Below are 25702 nucleotides of genomic sequence, written 5' to 3' on the forward strand. Positions count from 1 at the left end.
GAGGGGATCATTTATGGGGCTCTTTTAGCCCACCCACATTCAGTTAGGCCAGAGATCAGGGCCGTAGTGCTGGGCTCCCTCTTGAGCGGGTGCTTGGCATTCGGAATAGGGCTACCTGACCGAGAGGAGGAGAGTAGTAGGGTTAGACCCCAGAGCCCCTGCTGGGAATGAAGGGTCCTGTAAAGGAGCTGAGATATGGTCCTGCTTCTCTGAGTTTGGGTTTCTCTCTGCTCTTCCATCCCATCCTTGCTGCGGTTCTGCAGCCTCCCAGTGTAGAAGACTACTTTTTACTTAAGATGTTCAGCTTATACCAGTGGTTACTTGAGTTGGTTTTTATTATACCAGTTGTTTCTTGAGGTTGTTCAGATCACACGCTTTCCACAGTAGTTCTGGGATTGACTATTCCTGAGATGATGGAAAAAAAGCACACAGATGCCCATCTCTCAGGAGTGTTGAATGCCTGCCCCACTGTTGTTTGGGGAGATGAGAGTGGGCTCCTGGGTCCTATGTGAATGTCCCCTTTGATGTTTGCAGTTGCCTAGAATAAAACTTACTACTAGCAAAACAAAAAACAAAAAAAAAAAACCCCACAAAACTCCTATTTGATGTTTTTCTGCATTTGTCAAGAATACCCTCCTGGGGCCAAGATGGAGGCGGTGCCTGACCTGGAGCAGCGCCAGAGGCCTGATGGCGTAGCCTGAGCTGCATCCTTCCTTAAACCTGGGGAGATGAGAAGAGGCGTGTATGGGAATAGTCACCAGCACCTGTGGTAGTCGAGGGCTGCAGGCAGTCTGAACGTTGGGAGGTAGAGAGGGCAGGTGAGACACGGTGGGTGCACCAGGAGTCCTGGGGAGCAGTTAGGGGTCTTGGCTTAGCTACACATGTGGCCGTATGGGTCCATCTTAAACATGGTGCTGAGTGGCGAATGTAAGAAGTTGAATGAGATCTATAACACAATACCATTTCTGTAAATTAAAAACATGTACACAAAACAAATCACTTTGTAAGAACACATAGAAGCGAAGAGTTACATACAGGCATTACAGTTGCCCATGGGAGGAGTGAGTGGGATATGGGGTTGAGAAGAAACAAATAAATAGATAAAAATGAGCTTGGTCGCTGTAAGGTGAGGGATCATCTCGGTGTAGAAACGGAACGTGGAGGGAAGCTGTCGTAGGGCAGCGCCGTGAGAGGAGCTCAGCTTCACTGTACGGAGGAAAACGTCTGGAGCATCTCTCCTAAATCCCTTCTCCAGTCTCCTGCCTGCGAGTCTTTGCATTAGAGATACCCCCTATCCCATCCTTGACTATTCTTACCTCCCAGTGAGTGCTTTAACGTGACCAGCCTTTGCCTCGCATCATGGGGAGAAAAAGTACAAGATAGGGTCCTGTTTCTCCAGAAAAGTTAGGTTCTTCTTGAGGCAGGGAAATGATTGTCTTAATCCATCCGACTAGTGTCATAATGGCTAATGTTTACTGAGCGCTCATGTGCTAGTCACTGTTTTAAGTTCTTCACATAAAAATGAACTTAATCCTCACAAGACCCTATGTGGTGGGTATGATCATTACCCCGTTTCACACGTGAGGTGCGGGAAGAGACCTGAAAGGTGACGTAGAAGCAGAGGTGACGTAGAAGCAGAGGTGACGTAGAAGCAGAGGTGGCTGTGAACCAGGCCGTCTTGCCTCAGTGCTCGCGCACTGCACCACGGGCTCTGTTGCTTCTGGTTGACCACGATTAAGTACCTCGTGTCTGGGTTGGATTCTAAGTCCTTGTTGCCCAAAGTGTGGTCTCTGCACCAGCAGCATTGGCACCCCCTGGGAGCTTGGTAGAAAGGCAGGCTCTGAGACTCACTGAATCAGAATCTGCATTTTTAACAGGATCTCCAGGTCATGCTCTGCACACACAATACACTGTTTCAAGTGATACAAAATATCTTGCCTGCTTCAACTGTCCTTCATTGAAAGTCTGCTCTGCTGGGTGATGAGAAGGAAACAGACTGTGCAACTGCCTGAAGGACAGGGATGATCAAGTGAGATGAAATCAACATACAGTGAAGAGTGAAATGCCAAACATCAGAGACTGATCTGTCCAATCTTCTTCCTATTCCGCCAGGTAAGGGCCTCATCATCGCCCACCTGGTTTTCACTCAGTAACCTAACTGGTCTCCTACCCTTAATCACGTCCTTTTTGCTACCAGGGTTGTTGTCCTGGAACACAGATTGGACGTGGGCTTTCCTCAAAGCCTTGCCGCGCACTCACTGGCTACTGATAAACAGCAAGCTTTAAGTGTAGAGCTCAAGACTTGGACAACCTAACCTACTCTGGGTTGGTTCACTTTTCACTCTAAATTCTCTATGGTGCTGCCACAGTGGGATTCCCGTCATTTAGTCAATAAGCCGTACTTTCCCACGACCGAATTCAGCTCAGGCTTTCCCTCTCTGGGGAATGCCCTTCTCTGTGAACCGAGGACTATTTATTTTTCACTATTCAGTTCGTAGGCCCCCTTTTGTGAAGGCTTCCCTTGTTCATTTCTTTTATTCAACAAATATATGTTGAGCACCTATTATTTAGGTATTGTTTTAAATACTTGGGGTATGTCAGTGTACAGAACAACAGTCTTTGCCCTAGTTGAGTTTACAGTCTATCAAAATACATTTCCTTTAAAAAAAATTTTTTTTAATTGAAGTATAGTTGATGTACAAGTAAGTTACAGGTGATTCACAATTTTTAAAGGTTATACTCCCTTTATAGTTATAAAATACTGGCTATATTCCCTGTGCTGTACAATATATCCTTGTAGCTTATTTTATGCATAATAGTTTGTACCTCTCAATCCCCTACCCCTATGCTGTCCCTGCCCCCTTCCCTGTCCCCATTGGTAACCACTAGTTTGTTCTCTATATCTGTGGGTCTATTTCTTTTTTGTTATATTCACTAGTTTGTTGTATTTTTCAGATTCCACATATAAGTGATATCATACAGTATTTGTCTTTCTCTGTCTGACTTATTTCACTTGCATAATACTCTCCACATCCATCCATGTTGTTGCAAATGGCAAAATTCCATTCTTTTTTATGGCTGAGTAGTAGTCCATTGTATATATGTACCACATCTTTATCCATTCATCTGTTGATGGATGCTTAGGTTGCTTCCATATCTTGACAATTGTAAATAATGCTGCTGTGAACAGTGGGGTGGAAATCTGTTCTCTTCTTGTACTGTACCTTTGCATAGCCTTAGATTTTGTGAATATCTGAGTAGCCTCCATGTGCAGAGTCTACAGAGGGAGGGATAAAAGGTTAAGTCAGATTTTGTTCTTGGGCTCACAGGCTGTCAAGGGACTTTAATAGAAGATAGAAAGTGCAGCTAAAATTCTGTAACAGAACAATTACTTTCAAGTTGCAGGACATTGGGAAAGGCTTTATGAGAGATGACATTTGAGCTGGACCTTTAAGGATGAGATGAAGGACATTCTAAAAAGGAGAGACATGACCAAACGACCTTATGGGGCATGTACCAATAAACACCAATTCATTCGACTTGGCTGGAGGGTGGGGTGGGAGGAGGGGAGTAGTGGGGGACGTGGTTGGAAAGAGAGGTTGGGGTCAGACTAAGGAGTTTGGATTGTATTGAGTTAGTAATGGGGAGCTGAGAGTTTTGAGCAAAAGGGTGACCTGAATCTAGCTGCGATTTGGGACTATTAACCTAAGAAGAGGTACAGCATGCTTTTGTTGTTGCCGGGGTCGGGGATATGTTAGAAGGTTTTTGAGTGAGAACAGCAAGAGCCAATGAGGATCTGACTGGGTGCAGCTTCAGCGGGAAGAGAGTGATGGACAAGATCACCGAGGTAGAGTCAACAGGAGGCGATGCTCTTTGAAGGCAGGGACCAGGTCTTAACTGTATCCAGATTCCACAGCTCTGAGCATGGGGGCTTCCCACATAGATGGTCACCTCACGTTTACTGAATGAACAGGTGTAACAGGAATTCACAGGATAGGGAGCTCAGTGCTGTCTGAACTAGGGAGGGCTTCGTGGAGGAAGGGGGACTTGGTTATACTTCTGGTCTCCCTCTGCTAATACTTTCCCTCCTACCACTTTACAATTCTGGGTGGGTCCACTTTCTAATCTTAAAGGTAAGGTGAGGGGCCACAGGAATTCTCTCTCTGAGCTGCCCCATCTCCTGGCTGAGGGCACTAGCACTTGAGTATCTTGACCACCCCCCAACCCTACGTGACCCTAAGGTGTTGTTTTAGTGGCCCTCACCTTGTGACCAGCCTACCTTCTGCAGCACAGGCCGATGGCCAACTGTGTCAGAGTGGGCTGCACCTGGGTGGAGTCACCCTTGTCCCTGCAAGGTCTGTGCCTCTACTTTGGAAATCCAGTGTTGTCAACTCACCCAGAGGTATTCAGGCCCTGGAGACCTGATCCAAAAAAGAGCAAATCCACAGGAGACAGATTAATAACGAAGGATGCAAGTAATTTTAATTTATATTAGAGCTACACCTGGCCTGACACCCAGGCTGGTCTGCTGTGGAAACCACATTATGGTGTCAAGTTTTTGTATTTTTTGTTCAATATATTTATAAAATCAGAGCATGGGAATGAGAGGCAGCTTTGGGAGCTAATGCACAGGGCAGTGTGATCATTCAACGAGTAGAATCAGCATTTCATGGCAACTAGTTAGAAATGAAATTCTGGACTCCTACCCACTCCAGCCTCAGGCCTAGAAACTCTGAGACCGGTGCCCAACAGTCTGTATTTTAACAAGCACTCCAGGAGAGCATGATGCCCACTAAAGTTTGAATACTGACTTACAGAAACTCTTCTAAACAACTCAGACCAGCTGTCAAAAATTAGAGCACTCTTCCCTGAACAAAGCTTGTTTAATACATCTTCCTCTCCAATCCATTTTCCAGACTCTTTCTGTTTGCCTTGGACATTAACTCTTACTTTAGGAGATCACAACTTATAAATTTATAAGAAATTTATAATCCATAATATATTGGTCTTACTAACCCCTGCTGAGAACCGAGGGATGCTCTTCCTGTCTTCAGCACAAGTTTGCAAACTGTCTTTAAGGTCAGGTTACTTCAACAAGGATTTCCACAATAAACAACGCCATATATTGATTTGACTTCTTGTTACCTTAAAGTAACATTTCCTAAGCTTGCCCCAGATGCTACAGGTGCACCTTACTTGGAGAAGGTATCAATTTATTTATGTTCTTATTATATTGATTGACCACACTTTTGCTTGGATCAAATACATGGGCAAATCATTTTCTCCCTCCCTCCCAAGAGAAAAATACTAAGAAAAGAAACAAAAACAAAGCATACACACAAAGAAACAAAACTGCAGAGTAATTTCTAGTGGGAAGAATTTCCGGGCTTGTTGGACAAAGAGTGAGATGATTGGGAAATGCAGAAAAGACAGAAAATAAAAGTTAAATGTCATGCAGCATATTTTACTTTATACTCAGTGATTAACTGGTTTTCCAGAGCAAGGCTCGTGGGTTGCAGATGAGGAAAATAGGTCCTAGATTGAGTCGTTTATTCAAGATGCCTCAGGGCCTGAATTAGTGATGCATTTACTCTTGCTGCAGAGGATCCCCAGCTGGTGGCTGACGGGCAGGTGAAGACCGGGCGTGGCAAGGAGGGCTTCCGAGCACTCTGCGGAGGATGCTTGAGCCGCGTGTCTGCTGGGAAGGTGGGCCCCAGGGAAGGAGGAGGAGACCCAGGGTCCCCAAAGGGAGGTTTGCGGAGGGAGGCGGGGCTTTTTTTTTTTTTTTTTTTTAAGGAAATAAAATTTTCCTGAGGTCTTTCTATTTGTTCTGGAAAACTAATAAAGTTTAAAAACCCTTATCGATCCCTCCCACCACCCCCCCTGGCTTTTCCCGGGCAAAATGTATAGTCACTTTGGGTCCATTAGAGGTGTTCAAACGTAAAATCAAGTGCATACAGTTGAGATTACGCGGCAATGACTGACCTTCTTCCCCCAAAGCTTCGAAGTTTCCTGCGCGTTTCCTTTATTAGCTCCCTGGCTGGATTCCTCCAGCACCCCGGAGAGGGGTTAGGGTCCCACCGTGCCGGCCCTGCGCGTGGCCCGCGCCGCCCGGCCCAGGCCCGAGGGTCGCCACCGCCCGACGGGAGCCCGTCTGGAGGGCCCCGCGGCGCGTGAGGCCCGGCGTCGACTCCCGCGGCCCAGGAGAGGGCGGGCACCCCGCTCCCCCCGGGACACCCCCGCGGCCGCCGGGGCGGGTGGGCGCGGAAGGCCGCAGGCCGCGGGCGTGCGGTCCTTCCGGCTGCAGGGGGCGCTGTGCGCGCCCTCGGGCCGGGCCGCGAGCGCAGCTCTTGTTTAAAGGGCCGGCGGGGCACGTGGCTCGGACGCAGCTCGCGGCCGCCCGGCGGGAGCTCCGAGGCTGGGCGGCTCAGCTCCGCCTCCGCCGCCGCGCCGCGCAGCGCCGCGCCGGGCCCGACAGGCCGGCCCTGAGGAGAACCGCCGAGAGAAGGACGCGGGCAGCCATGGCCGAAGCGGCGCCTGCCCCGGTAAGCGCCCCCGCGCGGACGCCCAGTCCGGCCAGGCCGCCGACTCCGCCGCCGCGTGGGCCCGCGAGGGTCTCGGCTGGGCGGCCCGAGCGGCCCGCGCGCTGCCTCCGCCCAGGCCCGCGCGCTGCCTCCGCCCAGGCCCGCGCTTCGGGCCCGCTCGTGCCGCCTGGCCGCCCTCGTCCGGGCTGGGCTTTGAGGCCGAGCGGCCGGGCGGCCCAAACGCGAGGCCGGGCGCGGCGGGCGGACGGCCCCGACGTCGGGGGACAGGCCGGGCTTTCTAGTTACACTTAAGATGACAAGCCCTCGTCTTTGAACCGAATGGCTGTTTCCCCGCCCCGTCCATTGTCTCACTGGAGGTCCGGCGGCCCCGGAGGCAGGCAGGGGGGCAGGGGCGCCGGCCCCATTCGGTTCTGATAACCGAAGTCTGGGGCTCTGGGCGGGGAGCGGTCCGAAGTCGCCCACCTAGTAGAGGCCAGAGCCTGACGCCCACCTGGGACTCCGGAGTTAACACCCCCCTTAAGGTGCCCAAGTGTTCTTCTGACACCTAAGAGGTGTTGAGTGCTGTTTACTGGCGGGATTGTAGGTGTGGTGCTTTTGTTGTTGTTTGGTTTTTTTTTAAAGATTAGTTTAGCAGATGTTACAATGTTGGCTGATAATGTGCAGTGTGTCCAATTCGGAGAAAATAATCTTCTGTCCTTTTTTGACATACTCGAAAACCATTTGTAAAGAGCTCAATAAATGGTATCTACTATTACTAATACATCTTAATAAAGTTTTTGAAGCCGTGATTTTTCTGGATGCTGATTATTGTGGATGATTTTTAAGGAGGAACTTTCCTCTTTAACTAGTGAGTTTGGTGTGTGCTTTTTTAACGGTCCTCTGAGTGCAAGGGAGAAGAGGATGGGAGTTCTTGGGGTTTATGGCCCCCAGGAAGGCCTTTCTGTAGGGGGACAAGTGACCTCTTCAGCTCCCACTTAGCCCAGGGCCACTTTCTCAGTACTCCTTCTGACCATTCTTATCCACCCGCCCCTTTTCCTCTGCTGTCTTGTAGTACCTGAGATCCCAAGAAACTCCTCAAACAGGACAGATTTGCCCTCAACTTTCGTTAACCCATGGTATCACACTGTTATTTAATTTATTATGACTATTTTTGTACAAAACTTTTCTCCAGGAGAAGGAAGAACCACATATTTTTTTCTGCATCCCCATTGCACCTTTACTATGACAGATGTTCAGTAATTGATATTGAATGAATGTGTTGTTTAATTGTTTAGTCAATCGCTCATTCAGTAGGTATTTATTGAGCGTCTTCTATGAATGAGGCAGTCTTTTAGAAGCTTACGTCATCATGGAGCTTATGTTCTCATGGGGGAAGCAAACCATAACACAGGCATACACATGGCACGATCATAGATTTTTTTTTTAAATTTATTTATTTATTTATTTATTTTTGGCTGTGTTGGGTCCTCGCCTCTGCGCCAGGGCCCTCCCCAGTTGCGGCGAGCGGGGGCCACTCCTCATCGCGGTGCGCGGACCTCCCACCACCGCGGCCTCCCTTGTTGCGGAGCACAGGCTCCAGACGCGCAGGCTCAGTAATTGTGGCTCACGGGCCCAGCCGCTCCGCGGCATGTGGGATCCCCCCAGACCAGAGCTCGAACCCGTGTCCCCTGCATTGGCAGGCGGACCCTCAACCACCGCACCACCAGGGAAGCCCGATCATAGATTATTAATGCTGTGAAGGAAGGGACTAGCAGGGGGCCTATGTTAGATGTGTCAGTCGGTGAAGGTCTCTTTGAGGCAGTGTTTAAGCTGGAGCCTTATACGAGGGGGAGCCAGGCGTACAGAGAGGTGTGGGAAGAGCTAACACAAAGGTGGAGGAGAGAGCTGGGTGCATCACAGGAATCCAAGGAGACCGGGGTAGCTGGAGTGTAGTTGATACCCAGGAGGATATAAGGTCAGGGAGGTAGGCTGGGATACGATAAGAAGTTTAGGTTTTATTTTGGGTACACTGGGAAGCTGTTGATCGGGGACTAAAATGATCTAGTCTGTGTATTTAAAAGATTACTGATCACCCTGTGGAAAGTGTATTGTGGGGGGAGAAGGGCGAACTGGGGAAACCAGCTGGGCAGGATTACAGTGGTTTGGGGGAAAGATGGTTGGGACTTGGACTAGTCACGGCAGAGAAGGAGAAAAGAGGATGGATTTGAGATAGTTTCAGCAGTTACACGGATACGACTTGATGGTGATTTGACCATGAGGATGAGTGCAGTGAAGGGATGAAGTGTCAATTCACCTTTCCAACAAGGCTTTTAGCGAGATGAACTGGGACTGAGACCTTGTCATCACGCACCAAGGTAAGCTGAGGCACTGCAGGAGCTCTTTCCCGAGATGCTGAAGGACATTGTAATGAAAGAGGTGGAGGAAAAAGGCCATATGAACTGCTGCATCCCTGAGTCAGAACCACCATCGTCATCAACATCTTCCTCATGATCAACAACACAGGGCTCACATTTATGGAGTATTTGCCATGTGCTGGACATTGTTAAGTGCTTTTTACAAAGATTGTACCATTAATTCTCACAATCCTATCATGTAGGCACTGTTATTACCCCCGTTTTATAGATGTGGGATTGAAGCTGAAATGCTTAACAAACCTTGCCAAAGTCAGCCAGCTCGTGAGTAGTGGAGCTGCCAGCTGCACTCGGGTTGTTTGCCTGCAGAGCTTCTGAGTTTCGGAGGAGGAGACTGAGACCCGGGAGGAAGTCACCTGTGTGAGGCCACAGCTGCTTTCCCGCTTGGGCCATGCCTGTCCTCCTGTTTCCCACTTGCTAACACCCTGGTCCAGCCAGTGTTTCCTGTCCTAGAGGCTGGATGTCTCCCCTCCCCATCCCCGGCTGCCTGACTGGTCCTCAGGATCCCAGATGGGGCTTCACCTGGGCAGGTGCCATTCTGAGGTTTCTTTTAGAGATGGACATTTTGACTGGATAGTTCTGATAACATCTCTCTTTTCTCTTGTGGACAGGCTCGAGAGAGGGACAAGCAAACAGGGGATGAAAGGCCTTCGACGCCTTCTCCATCACCCCAGCTGGCTGCTGAGAAGAGCTCATACCTCTACTCCACGGAGATCACGCTGTGGACCGTGGTGGCCGCCATCCAGGCCTTGGAGAAGAAGGTGGATTCCTGCCTGGCCCGCCTGCTGACTCTGGAGGGCCGGACGGGGACGGCTGAGAAGAAGCTGGCCGACTGCGAGAAGACGGCCGTGGAGCTGGGGAACCAGCTGGAGGGCAAGTGGGCCGTGCTGGGGACCCTGCTGCAGGAGTATGGGCTGCTGCAGAGGCGGCTGGAGAACGTGGAGAACCTGCTGAGGAACAGAAACTTCTGGATCCTGCGGCTGCCCCCGGGCAGCAAGGGCGAGGCCCCCAAGGTTAGCCCTGGGCGCGGGGGGGTGGGACAGCCCGTGCCCGTCAGCGTGCGGGTGAGCGTGCGTGACGCTGTGGTTCCAGGTGCCCGTGACCTTCGATGATGTGGCCGTGTATTTCTCTGAGCCGGAGTGGGGCAAGCTGGATGAGTGGCAGAAGGAGCTGTACAAGCACGTGATGCAGGGCAACTACGAGACGCTGGTCTCCCTGGGTAAGGCTGTGTAGGTGGCGCTCTGGGCCTCGGTCCACAGATGGGCCTCCTGCAGTCTGGGTCTTGGCTTTGGCTTCCGTTCCTCTGGGGGTCTCTGCGTCTCCGTGGGCAACTGAGTGGCGGATGTGCAGTCCTGACCCAGCTGCCTCTGTTCTGTGTGCAGATTATGCCATCTCCAAACCAGACATCCTCACCCGGATGGAGAGGGGAGAGGAGCCTTGCCCGCAAGGCCCGAGGGGCCGGGAGGAGGCGAGTGACAGAGAGGACGCATGCCCAAGGAGGCTGGGCGCTGGTGAGTGGGGGCAAGATGGGGGCGTGGCTGGGGACAGTCCATCCGTGTCCCCAGCCTCTCGCGCTTCCGAGCCGTGAGGCCAGGACGGAGCGCAGGCCCTTAACCCAGGGTGGGCCGCGCCCTAACCCCCTTCACCCGTTTCACCTACCTCCACCCCTCACCTCTGGCAACCGCCAATCTGTTCTCTGTATCTATGACCTCGTTTTTGTTTCTTTGTTCGTTTTTAATAGATTCCACATATGAGTGAGATCATACAATGCTTGTCTTTCTCTGACTTATTTCACTTAGCATAATGTCGTCAAGGTTGTCGCCAATGACAAGATTTCATTCTTTTTTGTGGCTGAATAATATTCCATTGTATGTATATGTGACATTTTCTTTATTCATTCATCGATCAGTGGACACTTCAGTTGTTTCCATATCTTGGCTATTGTATATAAATAGTGCTGCCGTGAGCATCAGGGTGCAGATATCTTTCTGAGTTAGTGTTTCTGTTTTCTTTGAAAGAATACCTAGAAGTGGGATTGCTGGATCATATGGTAGTTCTATTTTTAGTTTTTTGAGGAACCCCTATACTGTTTTCCATAGTGGCTGCACCAAATTACATTCCCACCAACAGGGTACAAGGGTTCCCTTTTCTCCACATCCTTGTCATTTCTTGTCTTTTTGATAATAACCATTCTAACAGATGTGAGGTGATATCTCACTGTGGTTTTGATTTGCATTTCCCTGATGGTTAGTGATGTTGAGCATCTTTTCATATGCCGGTTGTCCGTCTGTATGTCTTCTTTGGAAGAATGTCCATTCAGATCTAATGTCCATTTTTTAATTGGATTTTTTTTGCTGTTGAGTTGTGTGAGTTCTTTATATATTTTGGATGTTAACCCCTTATCAGATGTATGACTTGCAAATATTTTCTCCCATTCAGTAGGTTGCATTTTCATTTTGTTGATGGTTTCCCTTGCTGTGCAGAAGCTTTTTAGTTTGATGTATTCTCTCTTGTTTATATTTGCTTTTGGTGTCAAATCCAAAAAATCGTTGCCAAGACTGATGTCGAAGAGCTTAGCGCCTATGTTTTCTACTAGGAGTCTTATGGCTTCAGGTCTTACCCAGTTGCCTTTCTTTTTCTGATTGTGAGCCTTATCCTTCTGTTACAAAGTTCCCCATCAACTTTTCACGTAATGATTTTATTAGCCATTGAAGATTGTTGCCTGGATTCATTATTTTATTAGGGGTTGCAAAATGGTGAAATTTGGTCATTACTTTTGCACCTAATAGCTGAAATTCTTTTATAAAGAATTTCCCTAACTATCTCTTTTAGTTACCTTGAAATATAGTCTGTACAGAAAAGGCAGGATAGGTGCTTAATTCTTTCCCTTCATCAGTTTTTAGAATGAAGAGTTGCTTCCTTAGACGCCTCCAAAGGTGACCAGTACTTGGGCTTTTCTTTCTTTTTTTTTTTTGTTATTATTATGACTTCATAGATTGTTGAGTATTTTATACATGCAGTCCTTTGCAGCCATTATTTTCATGCTTAAGTTGTCCCATTTTTAGCTCTTGGGAGCCCCTTCAAGTTGACCTATAGGTCATTTTGATGTAACTTTGATGGCGTTCAGACACCATAAGATGTTCTAGTTTCATCTTGTACATTTCCTTCCCCAGACCTGGAATAAGAGTTTCTCCAAGAAGTTTTATTTCTTTCAATAAGGAATGGTATTCAGAGACTGCAGTATGAGTGCCAGTAGTTGCTAATTTTTGGCATTATTTCTAAGCCTTCTCAGAAAATATGTATTTTTGAGAAGAAAAAAGTCATGAGTTCGTAATGATATTTCTAATTCAAATTTAATGTCCTTTGATTTTATACTTGTATGTCACTTTTACATGGACATCTTAAATTCCTCACTATATTAGCATAATTACTTATTTGTATTATCTTATATCCAAATCTTAACATTTCATTATCCTATAATATCTTATTTGGAATAATAATAATTTGGAAATAATGTCAAATAATTGAGTCAATATTACACTAACAATTACACTTCTAATTGAAATTTGAGATTTCTTTGCAGCTCTTTTTGTCATCTGAATGCATATTTCATATAGGACTTAATAGACAAAATAATGCCTTTTAAAGTCGCTTGAAATAATTATTTTCTCTATGTGGTTATGCCACCAACTTGATAAACAGTTAAGTTTTTTTTGTTTCTGCTTAATTTTACTTATTTATTTTTATTTATTTATTTATTTAATTTATTTATTTTTGGCTGCGTTGGGTCTTCGTTGCTGCGTGCGGGCTTTCTCTAGTTGCAACGAGCAGGGACTACTCTTCATCGCGGTGCGCGGGCTTCTCATTGAGGGGGCTTCTCATTGCGGTGGTTTCTCTTGTTGCGGAGCACGGGCTCTAGGCACGCGGGCTTCAGTAGTTGTGGCACACAGGTTTAGTTGCTCCGCGGCATGTGGGATCTTCCCAGACCAGGGCTCGAACCCGTGTCCCCTGCAGGCAGATTCTTAACCACTGTGCCACCAGGAAAGCCCCTGCTTAATTTTAGATTTTTAGCGATGGCTCTTTTTACTTTTGATTTAGTTTAACTTTTTGAACACGTAAGACATGGTTGCAAAGTCAAAATGATTTAACAGGATACACTCAGGGAGGTCTCATTTCCACCCTTGTCCCCTCCCTCTCCCTATAGATAACCATTTTTATTAACTTCTTGTTTATACTCCAGTGTTTCCTCTTGAAAATATCAGTAATACGTAGATACCTTTGTATTCCCCCATACTATTTGTCTTCGAAATACTTCATAGCAGTATGTAGAGATCTTCCTCATTTTTTGTGTGAATATGAAATGTTCCATGGTGTGATATACCATAGTTTATTTAACCAGTCTTCACTGATGGATTATTTGGGGAATAGCCAGTATATTGCTGATATAAATAATGCTGTAGGGAATATCTTGTGCATAAATCAGTTCATATTTTTGTCAGTGTATCTTTGGGATAGGATCCCAGAAGCTGGACTGCTGGGTCAAAGGTAAATGAATATGCAATTTTTAAAGAATTTATCACCAAATCCCCCTCCATAGGGGTTGTATCATTTACATTCCCATCAGCATTGTGAAAGAGGGCCTCTTTCCCCACAGCCTTGCCACTAGAGAATGTGGTCAGACTTGTAGGATTTTTGTCTGCATAATAGGTAAGAAGTACTTCAGTGTAGTTAAAAAAAAATAGATTTATTAGAAATAATTCACAGACCATACAATTCACTCATTTAAAGTATACAATTCAGTGCTTTCTATCATATTCATAGATAAGTGCAGCCAACACCACAGTCAATTTTATAACATTTTTGTCACCTCAAAAACAAGCTCTGTATATTTCAGCTATCACCCTGAACCCCTTCCCAGCCCCCCAGCCATAAGCAACAACAAATCTGCTTTCTGACTCTGTAGATTTGCCTATTCTGGACATGTCACGTAAATGGAATCATATAGTATGTGGTCTTTTGTGTCTGTCTTCTTTCACTTAGCATAATGTATTCAAGGCTCATCTATATTGTGCTGTGCATTAGCACTTTTTTTTTCTTATTTTAGTCAAATACATATAACATAAAATTTACCATTTTAACTGTTTATAAGTATACAGTTCAGTGATATTAAATACATTCACCATGTTGTGCAACCATCACCACCATTCATCTCTTTTATTCTTTTACTGAAATTCTGTACCCATCAAACAATATCACTCCCCCCCTTTCTCAGTCCCCGGCAACCACAGTTCTACTTTCTGTCTCTATGAATTTGAGTACTCTAAGTACTTCATATAAGTGGAATCATACACTGTTTGTCTTTTTGTGACTGGCTTATTTCACTTAGCACAGTATCATCAAGGTTCATCTATGTTGTAGCATATGTCAGAATTTCCTTCCTTATTAAGGCTTTTATTATATTGAGGTAGTTTCCTTCTACTCTTAGTTTTTTGAGTAGTTTTTTCATAAACAGGTGTTGAATTTTGTCAAATGTTTTTTCTGCATCAGCTGAGACGATCATGTGGTTTTTTTTCCCCCGCTTCATTCTCTTAATGTGGTGTATTCCATTGATCCAGTTTCACATGTAGAACCATCCTTGCATTCCAGGAATAAACTCCACTTGGTTATGATATTTAATCCTTTTAATATGCTGGTGAATTCGGTTTGCTAGCATTTTGTTCATATTGGGATATTGGTCTGTAGTTTTCTTGTAGTGTCTGTCTGGCCATGGTAACAGTGTAGCTTTGTTTATGGCCATTTTAATTTTTTATTCTGTGCAATATTCATGTCTTTGCCCGTAGGAAGCTTTTTTTTTTTAATACATTTATTTATTTTATTTATTTATTTTTGGCTGCGTTGGGTCTTCGTTGCTGTATGCGGGCCTTCTCCAGTTGCGGCGAGTGGGCTACTCTTCGTTGTGGTGTGCAGGCCTCTCATCGCAGTGGCTTCTCTCGTTGCCAAGCACGGGCTCTTGGCATGTGGGCTCTGGAGTGCAGGCTCAGTAGTTGTGGCGCATGGGCCCAGTTGCTCTGCGGCATGTGGGATCCTCCCGGACCAGGGCTTGAATCCTCGAATCCGCGTCCCCTGCATTGGTAGGCGGACTCTCAACCACTGCACCACCAGGGAAGCCCCCTCCCCTAGGAAGCTTTTTAAAGATGCATACTTCCTAGGCCCACCCCGAACTAACTGATAAGAATCTTGGGGGTGCTTCCCAGGGGATCTTTATATACCAGCCTGGTGGAGGACTTGGGATTGGGAACTACCGTTGAAATGTTCTGAGCCAGGAGTCCTTAAAAAGCCAGATCTTTGGTCCTGCTGTGTCATGACCTGTGTGGTACTATCGGATAACTTAACAGGCTACATATACCATTTCCTTTTCTCAGACATGGAGACTTTAGTCTAGAATCTAGTTACTAGACGATCAGTAAAGTTCACTTAATTATCATACCCTGTGTTTGACCTGATGCTCCAGGTGACTGCATTTAGCCACTCCCCAGAGGCTCCTGGGAGACCTGTGCGTTGTCCGTAGTGTCACTGATTTGCATTCCCCAGGCCTTCCTCCATACCCAGAGCACATCTCCAGCCCAGTCAGCCCTGCCCAGAAGGAGCCAAAAGAAGGTCAGGCCTCCAAGCACCAGCAGGACTCAGAAACAAGAGTGACCCCACCTGAAACGAGCACCGGTGAGTGAGCCCCGGGCAGCCGTGTGGACAGGACCAGACAGGCGGTACTGAGCATGAGTGCTGCAGCTCGAGGCGGGGAGAGATGGCTGGGGGCTGGGCCGGGCCGGGCAAGGCTGGACAGGCTTCCTGGAAAAGGGGCCCCTGAGACAGGCCTTAGAGGTAGATTTTGCTGGGAGCATAGGGTATTTTCAGCAGGAGAAAACAGTCTAAGCAAAGGTATGGGTTACTTAGGTATGTTGGGGGCCAGGTACACTGATCGGGCTGGAGTGAGGGGAAGGGCACAGGAGGGGGACATTGGGTCTCTTCAGGGTTCTTAAGACAGTCCCGTTAATGGGGCAGTACGTGTCGTATGCCTAGCAGAGTGCCAGCATGTGTGTTCCTCGGCGAGTGTCCTCTTCTGAAGACCGGTGAAGCTCCAGTCACCGCTTCCAGTGTTCTCTGCTTTTGTTTAAAGGAAATTCTTGCCCATCCTGTCACAAAAATGGAGTATATTCAGGGGGCATTTAGCATAGCACTTGGCAGGTAACCCAGAGCCTTGTTTTCTGTCTCCAGACTGCTCTGTGCTGGCTTGGTGTCCCCCTCCTGCCGGCCCGACCGTTCAGTCTCTGGGTTGCTTTCTATCCAGTTACTTCTGTGCATCTTCCCCACTGAATATGGGCCCCTGCAGTTGGAGGTGACACCCCCATCCCCGCTTCCCTGTGTCCATCCTTCCCAGCCGGTGTGTGAGAGGACTAGGACCTTCTCATTGTCCTTGCTCTGTTGCAAACCTGGTGCTGTGCCCTGGGGCCTCCCCAAACCCTCTGTCCTTTTGAGGCCCATCAGGGTGACCCCCAGGTGCAGAGGGGCCAGTTGTTAGCACCACCTGCATGGGAATTGGGGGTGTGGCCTTCCCTGGTCTCCGCCCATCTCTGAGCAGAGGCTGCGGGGTGGGGCACCTGCCACCCTTGGGACAGAACCCGGCGCTCCCTCTTCCTGGGCCGCAGGCGCTTGAGCGTGTCCTGGGCCTGCTAGGGAATGGCTGGGTCTCCCTGTGGGAGCCTGCTGTTGGGAAAGGCCCTCATGGGACTCTCTCTCACAGGACCGCTAGCCAGCACTAGCGTTTTGTCCTCGGTTAAACGGGAGGAAGAATCTTCAGATGGGGAGTCACCCACCTCCCCTCCCAGGGACATCCTGCCCGGCATGGGGCCAGGTGAGTGAAGGGAAGAGGCCCCGTGGCCACAGCAGAGCCCCAGAGGAACTCGGGGGCCCTTTGGGAGTGGGTAGGGGTTGCATGATGGACCTGGTGAGGGGTTTCCTCCTGAGGGCTCCCTCCCTCACCCCCCAAGTATTACTTCCCTGGGGCTCTGGGGACCCAGATCACCTATGGTCCTGTTCTCCCCCCATCGTGGTCTGGTCTGGCTGGAAAGGTGCTGCTTAAAACAAGCTGTGTGCCACCAGGCGTGGCCTCCTCGCAGCCACCCTGTGAAGTGGCCCAGCCTCACAGCCTCTCACGTCTTGCAGCTGGAGTGTGGAGGCCTGTGATTTAAATTTAGCTCTTCCTGCTTAGAGTCTGTGCGTTTTCTATAAACCGGGCTTACATCCTGATAAGCAGGAAAAAAGAAAGCGATTATTGCCTATTTTGGCCCAATAGAAAGGGATCCAGCTCTCCTCCCATTCCATCCTGGTACCTGCTTCAGTGGGAGGCAGGCATGAGATCCGGGCCCGCCTTGGGGTTGTGGTGTGGCTGCAGATGGGCTGCAGATGGAGAGATCTGGGAGCCTTGACCTTCACAGAGGAGAGGGCCTGAGACCCTCACTAATTTCTAAGCCCAGGACCACCATGGGGGCCTCTTCAATGCAACAAGGTTTTACCTCAAAGTTTACATGATTCTTAGACTTAACGATTCTGTAGCTGGAGGACTGAATTAAAAACAGTGGGTCATTTCTGACATAGAAAGAAAGTTCTGCCATGAGTTAATTTGTGAGGATTACTGGGTGAGCGGTGAGCAGAGAACCCAAGGTCTTGCTGTCGGGTGCTGCCCTGGAGGTTCACCAGTTAAGGGCTCTCTTCCTCAGTGGCCTCCTGGCTTGCGGTTTAAGCTCAGGCTTCAGCAAGAATAGAAATCACTCTTGTCTTGGACCTTGGAAGCTGCCTAATGAGGGCTGAAGGTTTTCATTCTAATAAGCAGCGGGCAAGGTTCTCTGTCACCGTTGAGCAGACTGTGTGACTAGCAGACTGTGTGACTGTGAGGCTGCCGGATCCTGGGGGATGGTGGGCGCTGGTGGGGGGCTGGCTCCAGAGGAAACCAGAGGTGAGTGGCAGCTGGAGGGTGTGGGAGAATGCCGGGTTCCAGGCAGGGCTCTGAGGCCAGGACCGGCCTCCTCAGCGACCGGGACCCCCGGAGCTGCTGCTGAGACCACCTGTCGCTGCCTCAGCCCCGCCTCAGAGTCAAGTGTGACCCACACTGAGGCCCAGCCGGGAAGCCCAGGACTCGTGCCTGCTTTGCGTCACCTGAGAGCATGGTGCCGGGCAGGTGGTGGACGCTCGGTGTGGATTTGTTACTTGGCTGCGTAGCTCTGATGGGGGCTAAGTCACCCACCACCTCCAGGCCCGAAGCCTCTTACTAGTCTGGGGGCAGTCATGGCCCTCAGGGCTCATCGTCATCCATAGATCAGAACTAAAGTCGTCAGAACTTCGGGGCTCCCGCATGGTCAGCATGCCTCAGGGCCCGGGACATAGGCCTCCCTTTGTCTGCCTTTCATTTTCCCCCCCATCTGCCTCCCCGGTCTGACCCCTGACCCCAGTCCTGGTTTTGCAACAGTGTTTCCCTGCTCTGACCGGGAGCACTGCGAGGAGGAGGGGCCCAGGGAAGGCGGGGGCGGGCGGGGCTGGTGTGGCTGGAGCCACGCCGGGAGGACAGGACTGGGTCTGTGGCCCGGGTGGGGGCCGGGCCGGTGTGGCCCGCTTGAAATCAACGCAGACTCCATTTGCCAGGTGGTGGCGGCATGGTCATAAAGACGGAAGCACAATCTGAGGAGGAGATGATGCCTGAGCAGCTGTACCTGGGGAAGTCCCCGAGCCAGCCAGACTGTAGACTCCCCAAAGGGCCCAGGAGCAGGACCGGGGCTTCCGGCCGGCCTCACTCGGGGGCAGTGCCCAGGGCGCGGGCAGGGGACCCTCTGCCACCGGGGGCACCGGGGCCGGGGGGCGAGCCGCCTCGCATCCTCCCCCGCCGGCGAGAGCGGGCCTTCCCCTGCCCTGACTGCGGACAGAGCTTCCGCTTGAAGATCAACCTGACCATTCACCAGCGGACCCACGCGGAGGAGGAGCAGCAGCGCGGCGAGGCCCGGGGCGGCTCGGCCTCCGGGGCCGGGGCACGTGCCCACCCCGCGCTGGAGCCGGGGGAGGTGGTGGTGCCCGGCCCCGTCATCCGCTGGCTCCCAGAGGGGCCCGAGGGCCGCCGCTGCTTCGTGGGGCGGAGGCCGGCGGCCACCAAGGTGTACCACTGCAGCGAGTGCCTGCGCTTCTTCCAGCAGCGGAAGAGCCTGCTGCTGCACCAGCGCCTGCACACAGGCGACAGCCAGGGCTGGCCCGCCTGCCCCTACTGCGGCAAGGCCTTCCGCCGGCCCTCGGACCTCTTCCGGCACCAGCGCATCCACACGGGCGAGCGGCCCTACCCGTGCCCGGAGTGCGGCCGCGCCTTCAACCGCAACCACCACCTGGCGGTCCACATGCAGACGCACGCGCGTGGCCAGGGCGGCCCGCACGTTCCAGTCACCCCCGCCCGCCTGGGCAGCCCGCTGCTGGCAGGGCCCAGCCACTCCGAGGAGGGCTGACCGGGCAGCAGCCTGCGGGGCACCTCCTGCAGGACCACCTCTCCGCCGGCGGAGCCTTTCCACTTGTGCCTGATGCTGGTTCCTCCTTCTGGGATGGCTTTGGAGAGATCTTTTTTCCCTTCATTCAAATGGGAAGCAGTGGCCTTTTTGATGACAGAGTGTATGCGTGCCAGATGCCTCAGTTTCCTAAGTTTGTCACTCTGCTGCCTTTTCTACATTCCTGACTTATACAGGAGCCACTAAGGCTTAGGGGATGCCAAGCTTTGGTGGGGGCCTTTGACGGGTACCATGGACAGGCAACAGGACCAGAGGCCATGGCCTTTCTAGTAGGTGGTGTTCGAGACACGGAGAGCCTGGGGTTTGACTTTATACACAGAGGTCTTGGCCTTCTGTCAACACGAGAAACAGCAGAGTGGACAGCCTGAAGAATAGGCACTGGAAATTTGAGTTTCCTACTGTTATTTTGAAACTTTTTTTTAATGGAGATTTTCTAAGTGCTTCTGTAAGTATTGTGTGTGGTTGTAAAGGGGACCAAGAACTCCTGAGGGGCAGGGATTATTCTGCGACCTCCTTGTGTGTGGGGATGGCAGAGGGACTGTCCAGACCAGCCTGGGAATGCCTTTTGGCTGCTGCCCTGGAAACCAGGTGTCTTCCCAGGTGTGTGTTCCTTGGCCTAGACTGATTCCCAGTATTCCTGGTCCTTTCCGCAGTGGGTGTTCACATCCATGATTGACTTTGGTAATCAGCTGAGAGCGGGGAACTGCAGCCTGGAGTGGATGACATTTCCCCCAGGGTCTCAGTGTTCACGGGTGTGTGCGCTCCATGGACTGGACCCCACCCCGACACCTGGGGGCGTGGGGGAGGTCAGGTGCAGAGCGGGCCCAGGAAGTTCCTCCCGAGAGGAGGATCCTGGTCTGAGTGAGGCTGGTCAGCCCACATGGACTGTGGGGTTGCCAGGCCTGATTTGTCACATTAGAGGAGAGGGTTGTCTTCTAGAACTTGGGGCTCATGGCAGAGTTAGGCCAGGAGATCTAGGTGAATCTTTTAACCACCTCCATCCTCGTGTTACTTGTCTGTCGAAGGTGGTAATGACCCCAGTGCATCCTACCTCACCTTAGAGTTGTCAGGGTCATAATAGATTTAGAGGCAGCCGGACAAATAGGAAGCCTGATTTCGACCTTCCTTTCAAGTTCAGGGCCCCCTTTCTCTTTCATGTTGATCTCCAGCCCTCTTCCCAGTCAGAATCACTCAAGAAGGACCTTTATTTTCTGGAGTGAGTGGAAGGTCCCATGGGTGCAGAGTGAGGTAAGATTTTCCCTTTGGGCTATATCCCCCAGGAGCCTTTTGTACCTCAGTGGAACAAATTCTCACCAAAGCAATGAGGTTCAAACTGTGGAGGTTCGGGCAATAGCATTGGGCCCCATGGAGAAGTCTTGATGGCAGCTAGCTTCTTGTGCCTCTTAAATCACACCACTTTGGGTGCTCCCTATAGACCAGCCCTTGGTCTGGGTGATTTTGAAGCTGGAGTGATGGGTCCTCAGCACTTCTGATTGTTGTCTTATTTATCTGGCACTATGTGAAGTGTCCAGTGTTCAGGCCTGCTTCCAGGTGCCTGGGTCCCTGGCTGTGCCACTTCATCTTGCCCCCCTCTGACCCTCGTACCTCTCCTAAAGTCCTGAACAGGGTTGGGGGCAGATGGAAACATTGCTGTCATCTCTGGGGCAAGAGTATACACGTCAGTGACCGCTCAGCCAAGCTCCTCTGGGCTTGGGAGAGGTGCCACCCTTCCCTGCCATAGATTCTGTTTGTCTGCTCTGGTATCCCCCAGCCCTTGCCAGGGCCCCACAGTCAGGGCTGGGCTGTCAGCAAGTGCTCAGACAGGATGTGGTGCTAGTGAAGCTGCTGAGAGCTTAGCCCTCAGCTGCAAGAGCTAGTCTCAGGTGTTTCCTTGGAAGGCCTCAGGGCTCAGAGTTTCCAGGCTTTTCTAATGCTTAATGCCCTGTGTAAATACACAAACTCTAACAGAAGCAGCAATCACTGTGCAGTGGTGCTCCTCTTCTTCCAAAGCATTCAATGTGCCAGGCTCCCGGCTAGGCCCTGTGAGTTTGCCTGGCACTCAATAGGTGTTCAAAGCACATTCTTTACTCTAAAATGAGTCAACGGAGGCTGCGTGACCTGGGAGGATGGAGCCTGGTTTGACCCCAGACTCACTCCCAGCTCTGGGTCTCGGGTTCCTCATTTGTAAAGCAAAGTTGGGGTTCTGGTGTTAAAGGCCCTTAAGAACTGTGAGGGTGGTGGAACCTTGGTGGCCCCATCAGTGCTCAATAAATATGTTGTACTCCATACGTGCACGTGACCTGGTTCCTGCTCTCTGGGAATCCGCGGCGGTGCGGGAAGTCCCCGCCCACCACGTGGGTGGGCTGCTCGGCACGAGCTAGAGTCCGCATTCGCGCTTGAAAGCGGCCCTCGCGCCGGGCGCTCCCACGGAAGTGGCGCCCACCCCTGCCCCGCGCCCACAGAGCCCTGGCGCTCGCCGCGGGGGCGGGGTCTCCGGGCCGGCCAATGGGGGGCAGGCTCCGGGCTGCCGGGGTCGCCCGCGCAAGGGGCGGGGGCGGAGCTTCCCAGTCTGGCCAATGGGGAGCCGCCTCCGGGTGGCGGGGTGGGGCCCAGCTCGTGGCCTGAGGCAGCGTGCCCCGCGCCCGCGTGGTTCCGTTGCTGCTGCTCGTCCGGGTCCTTTAGTTCCCGCGCGTCTGGAGCAACCCGGCCCGACGGCCGCGAGAGCACGGGAGAGCTTGCAGAGAGGCCGGGGGCTGGCCTGCGTGGGCCGCCCGGCGGCGGCGGCGGCGGCGGCGGCGACTCCCCGGCCCGGCCGGACAGTGCCGGGCCATGGCCGAGGCGGCCCGTCTCAGGTGAGGGCGACACTCAGAGAGGATGTCCTGCCCTCACCCCGCCCCTCCTGGAATTGGGGAGGCTCAACCTGGGTAGAGGGTCTAGGAAAAAAGACGCTTGAGGCCGAAGGGCCTGAGGGGAGCTGTCTGAGGTCACACGATAAAATCCCTTCTCCTTTCTTGGCCCCGGTTTGCTCGCCTATAGACTAAACCACAATGTTTCCGAGGTTTCCGCCAGCCTGACGTTCTGTGACCCGGCTCAGGGGCTCAGGATGGGTGTGTGGGGCGGATGGACCGTGACCATCCTCACTCCAGAGACACTCCAGGCCCCCCCTCCTGGACCTGTCTTCCAGCCCCCATCCCCTGAAATGATCATCTCAGGGAGACCGTGACCCCATTCTCATCCCTTTCCCAAGCTAAGATCAGTGCTATTGTCTCGTGACCTTATTTCCACTCCAGTCTAGACCCTTGGCTTCCTCCTGTCAGCAGTCTTGCCTCTGGCTGTGAGGGTCGTGTAAAGCTCTTCTAGGTCTGAACTCTGATTCCTATCAGAATGTATTTGGGTGCCTGCTCACTCTTTTCTGAAATTCCCCAGAGTGTCCCTCCCATTGCTGCTAAGAGGGGGTCTGCGTCATAGAGGACTTCTGGTTAGTGTCTCAGGCTCAAGTTTGAGGCCATCCCTGGCCTGTGTGACAAGAACTATCAAGATGAGATTTTTCTATGTCTCTGAAGGCAGAGGAGTCATCTCCTGGTGGACATAACTTTGAGATGGTTTTAGATACATTCCTGGATGCCAGATTTGTGACAGGGCACTGTGGGGAGATAAGCTGTTTTGTCCCTCATCTGTGGAAGCGGGGTCTGCCTCCTCTAGGCTACACCTTATACCGGTCAGAGACCAGACTCAGAGGTGGCACAGTTATGCTGTGAAGGAAGGAAGGGACAAGTGTGTGGTGACCAGTCCCTAGCACGTGTGGGACACTTGGCTAAGTGATTTTATGGAGGAGGTGTTGGGGGGACCTCAGGTGCACAGAATTGGACACAGTCTTTGGTTTATAAACATTATGATCCTTGGTCCACAGCCTTGATATTTGTTTTAGTGATGTAATACGTGCCAATATAATGCTTCCTGAGTGCTTTCCCGTACCTACAGTGCATTTCATCCTCGCAAAATGCACAGGATTCAAGTGGCAGGATAGGTGTTGAGTCAAGTTCTAGCAGAGTTCCATTTCCAGGAATGTTTCCATTAAATATCAGCTTTCCCCACTGAGGCATTCATGAATTTCTTATTTTATTACTTCTAGTAATACATGGTACATTTTCCACCTCCCGTGGCAGGATATTCTTTGAAATATTTCTTTCTTCTGACTACGCTTAAATGCTGGCTTTTGACTTTCTCTGGCTCCATCTCCTGGCAGCTAGGACCTGGCCTCCTAGTGTGGAGACAACCCTGAAGCTGGTTGACAAGGCACCTGGGTCACGGGGACCTGACATCTCAGGCAGGTTAGGAGGTCACGTGCTAGTAAATGTCAGGGTGGAAGTGCCGTAGAAATCACCAAGGCCAGAACAACAGGGCCTCGCTCACCTCTGTGCCCAGGAATGCGGGCAGTAGGTTTGCTCTAGAACACCCAGGAACTGAAATAGCAATCTCTGTGTACATTGGTCCCCTGAGAAGTTTTCTGGGTCTCACTCACTTCCTTTCTCCTGCTGGGCTGTGTTCTTGGGTGAAGAAGTGGTTGGTTAAATAATTGACTAAGCTTATACCACTATTATGTGGTAGGGCTGGGATTCAAATTCCTTATACTGACTTTCCATTTATGATAGTAATGCTTTGTCATACCGTTTACCATTACCCCTGGGTCTTGGTTCAAGATTCTTACCACAGGAGCTCTATGGGGTCAGTGTCTGCTGTCTTTGACAGTCTGCCGGGTGGGGTCTGTTTGGAGGTCTGACCAGTGAGGCCTTCTAGCACCTGGAAGAAGTTTCCCCCTATTCCAGGGGATCCTGACCTTTCCGTAGCTGGGAATGGCTCTGGGCCCCTTTCCTGGTGGCTGACGCACCTCCCTGTGTCTAGTTGCAGGAGTGGCACATGGGGACTGACCTCCAACGAGAGGCCCAGATCCAGTCTGCAGAGATTTCCCTTCTGGCCATCTTGGCTGCCATTCAGACTGTGGGGAAGGTGGAACGCGGGGCCATCTGACTTCAGAGCCTGCAGAGGTGAACAGAGACAGCCGGGAAGAAGCTGGCCGACTGTGAGAAGATGGCTGTGGAGATAAAGAACCAGCCGGAGGGCAAGTTGGGGCCCTGCTGCAGGAGCACGGGCTGCTGCAGAGGTGCCTGGAGAACATGGAGGGTCTCTGAGGAACAGGCAGCAAGGGGAGCCCCGCAAGGTACAGGAATTGGGTGTGGGTGGAGAGGGCCTGCTTGGACTCATTGGGGTCCTCAGACTCATAGTGGAGGGAAGCCCGGTGGCTGCCAAAGCCTGACCTCTTGGTGCCTAATGCTGTTCACCAGTTGACTTTAAAGGGCTTGAAAATCGTCAGGAGGAAGGTGTGACACAGCAGAGATGTCTGCTGTGGCGGGTGGCGTGGAGTTGGTTGGGGAGGGCGTGGCTGTGCAGTAGTGGCCTGCCTGCTACTCCAGAAAGACCTCTGAGCGTGGACTCAAGTAGGGGAATTCACAGGACATGTGCGTGCACTTAGGAGAGGGGATGAGCACCTAGGAGCCCTGGTCTTGAGTCCTTTTAGCCACTGGCCTCTGCCCTTTATCTGAAGTAAACATGATGGAGATGCCTTTGCACTTGCCCAGTGGTTTGGCCAGGGATGCCCCGTGGTTTGGAGCGAGAAGAGAGGAGACTGGAGCTGGTTTTAGCTGTTCTCTGAAATGGCCGGTGACTCACGTTGGCGCAGGTGACCTGTACTTCCAGGTGTGGGCGACTGCAGAAGATGGGGCCACGAGCTTCTTAGAGTCGGAGTGGGGCGGCCTGGGAGACAGGCAGAGGAGCTCTGCAAGCACGTCATGAAGGTGAGCCCGGGTAAGGGGCCAGCCCGGGCGACTTCCAAGCCTCAAGTCCTTGGAATAAAATCCTTTATTGAATCAAATGAGCCTCTAGGATCTGAGAGCTGGAAGCACTTTGAGATAATGTGACTGGCCCTCTGTCTTCAGGCAGGTAGAAGGTATCCTTGATTCTCGTTTTTAGGTTTTATGAAATGAAACGCAGGGAGGTTAGCTGTCTTGCCCGAGGTCTCGCGGAGACTAAATATGAACTGGCCTCTGCTTCTCACTGTTCTGCCCTTCGGGTAGCACCAGAGGCAGCTCTTACACAC

General features: G+C 51.0%; 1 protein-coding gene across 3 annotated transcripts; it reads left to right on the forward strand.

Annotated features, from left to right (window-relative positions):
- Positions 1-1975: 1975 nt before the first annotated feature.
- Positions 1976-21834, forward strand: ZNF783 (zinc finger protein 783). 3 transcript variants are annotated; one of them, XM_082399048.1, is made up of 8 exons: positions 1976-2112; positions 5603-6545; positions 9568-9969; positions 10049-10175; positions 10339-10467; positions 15548-15676; positions 16755-16865; positions 18650-21834. In XM_082399048.1, the coding sequence occupies exons 2-8, from the start codon at positions 6522-6524 to the stop codon at positions 19489-19491; spliced, it is 1764 nt and encodes a 587-aa protein (XP_082255174.1). In that variant the 5' UTR covers positions 1976-2112; positions 5603-6521; the 3' UTR covers positions 19492-21834. The 3 variants fall into 3 exon arrangements, with proteins under 3 accessions (XP_082255174.1, XP_082255173.1, XP_082255175.1); XM_082399047.1 differs by lacking the exon at positions 1976-2112 and having other exon boundaries at positions 3113-6545; XM_082399049.1 differs by lacking the exons at positions 1976-2112; positions 16755-16865 and having other exon boundaries at positions 3113-6545.
- Positions 21835-25702: the final 3868 nt, after the last annotated feature.

This window comes from Balaenoptera borealis, assembly GCF_965194805.1.
Source record: "Balaenoptera borealis genome assembly, chromosome: 7".
Classification (NCBI taxonomy): domain Eukaryota; kingdom Metazoa; phylum Chordata; class Mammalia; order Artiodactyla; family Balaenopteridae; genus Balaenoptera; species Balaenoptera borealis.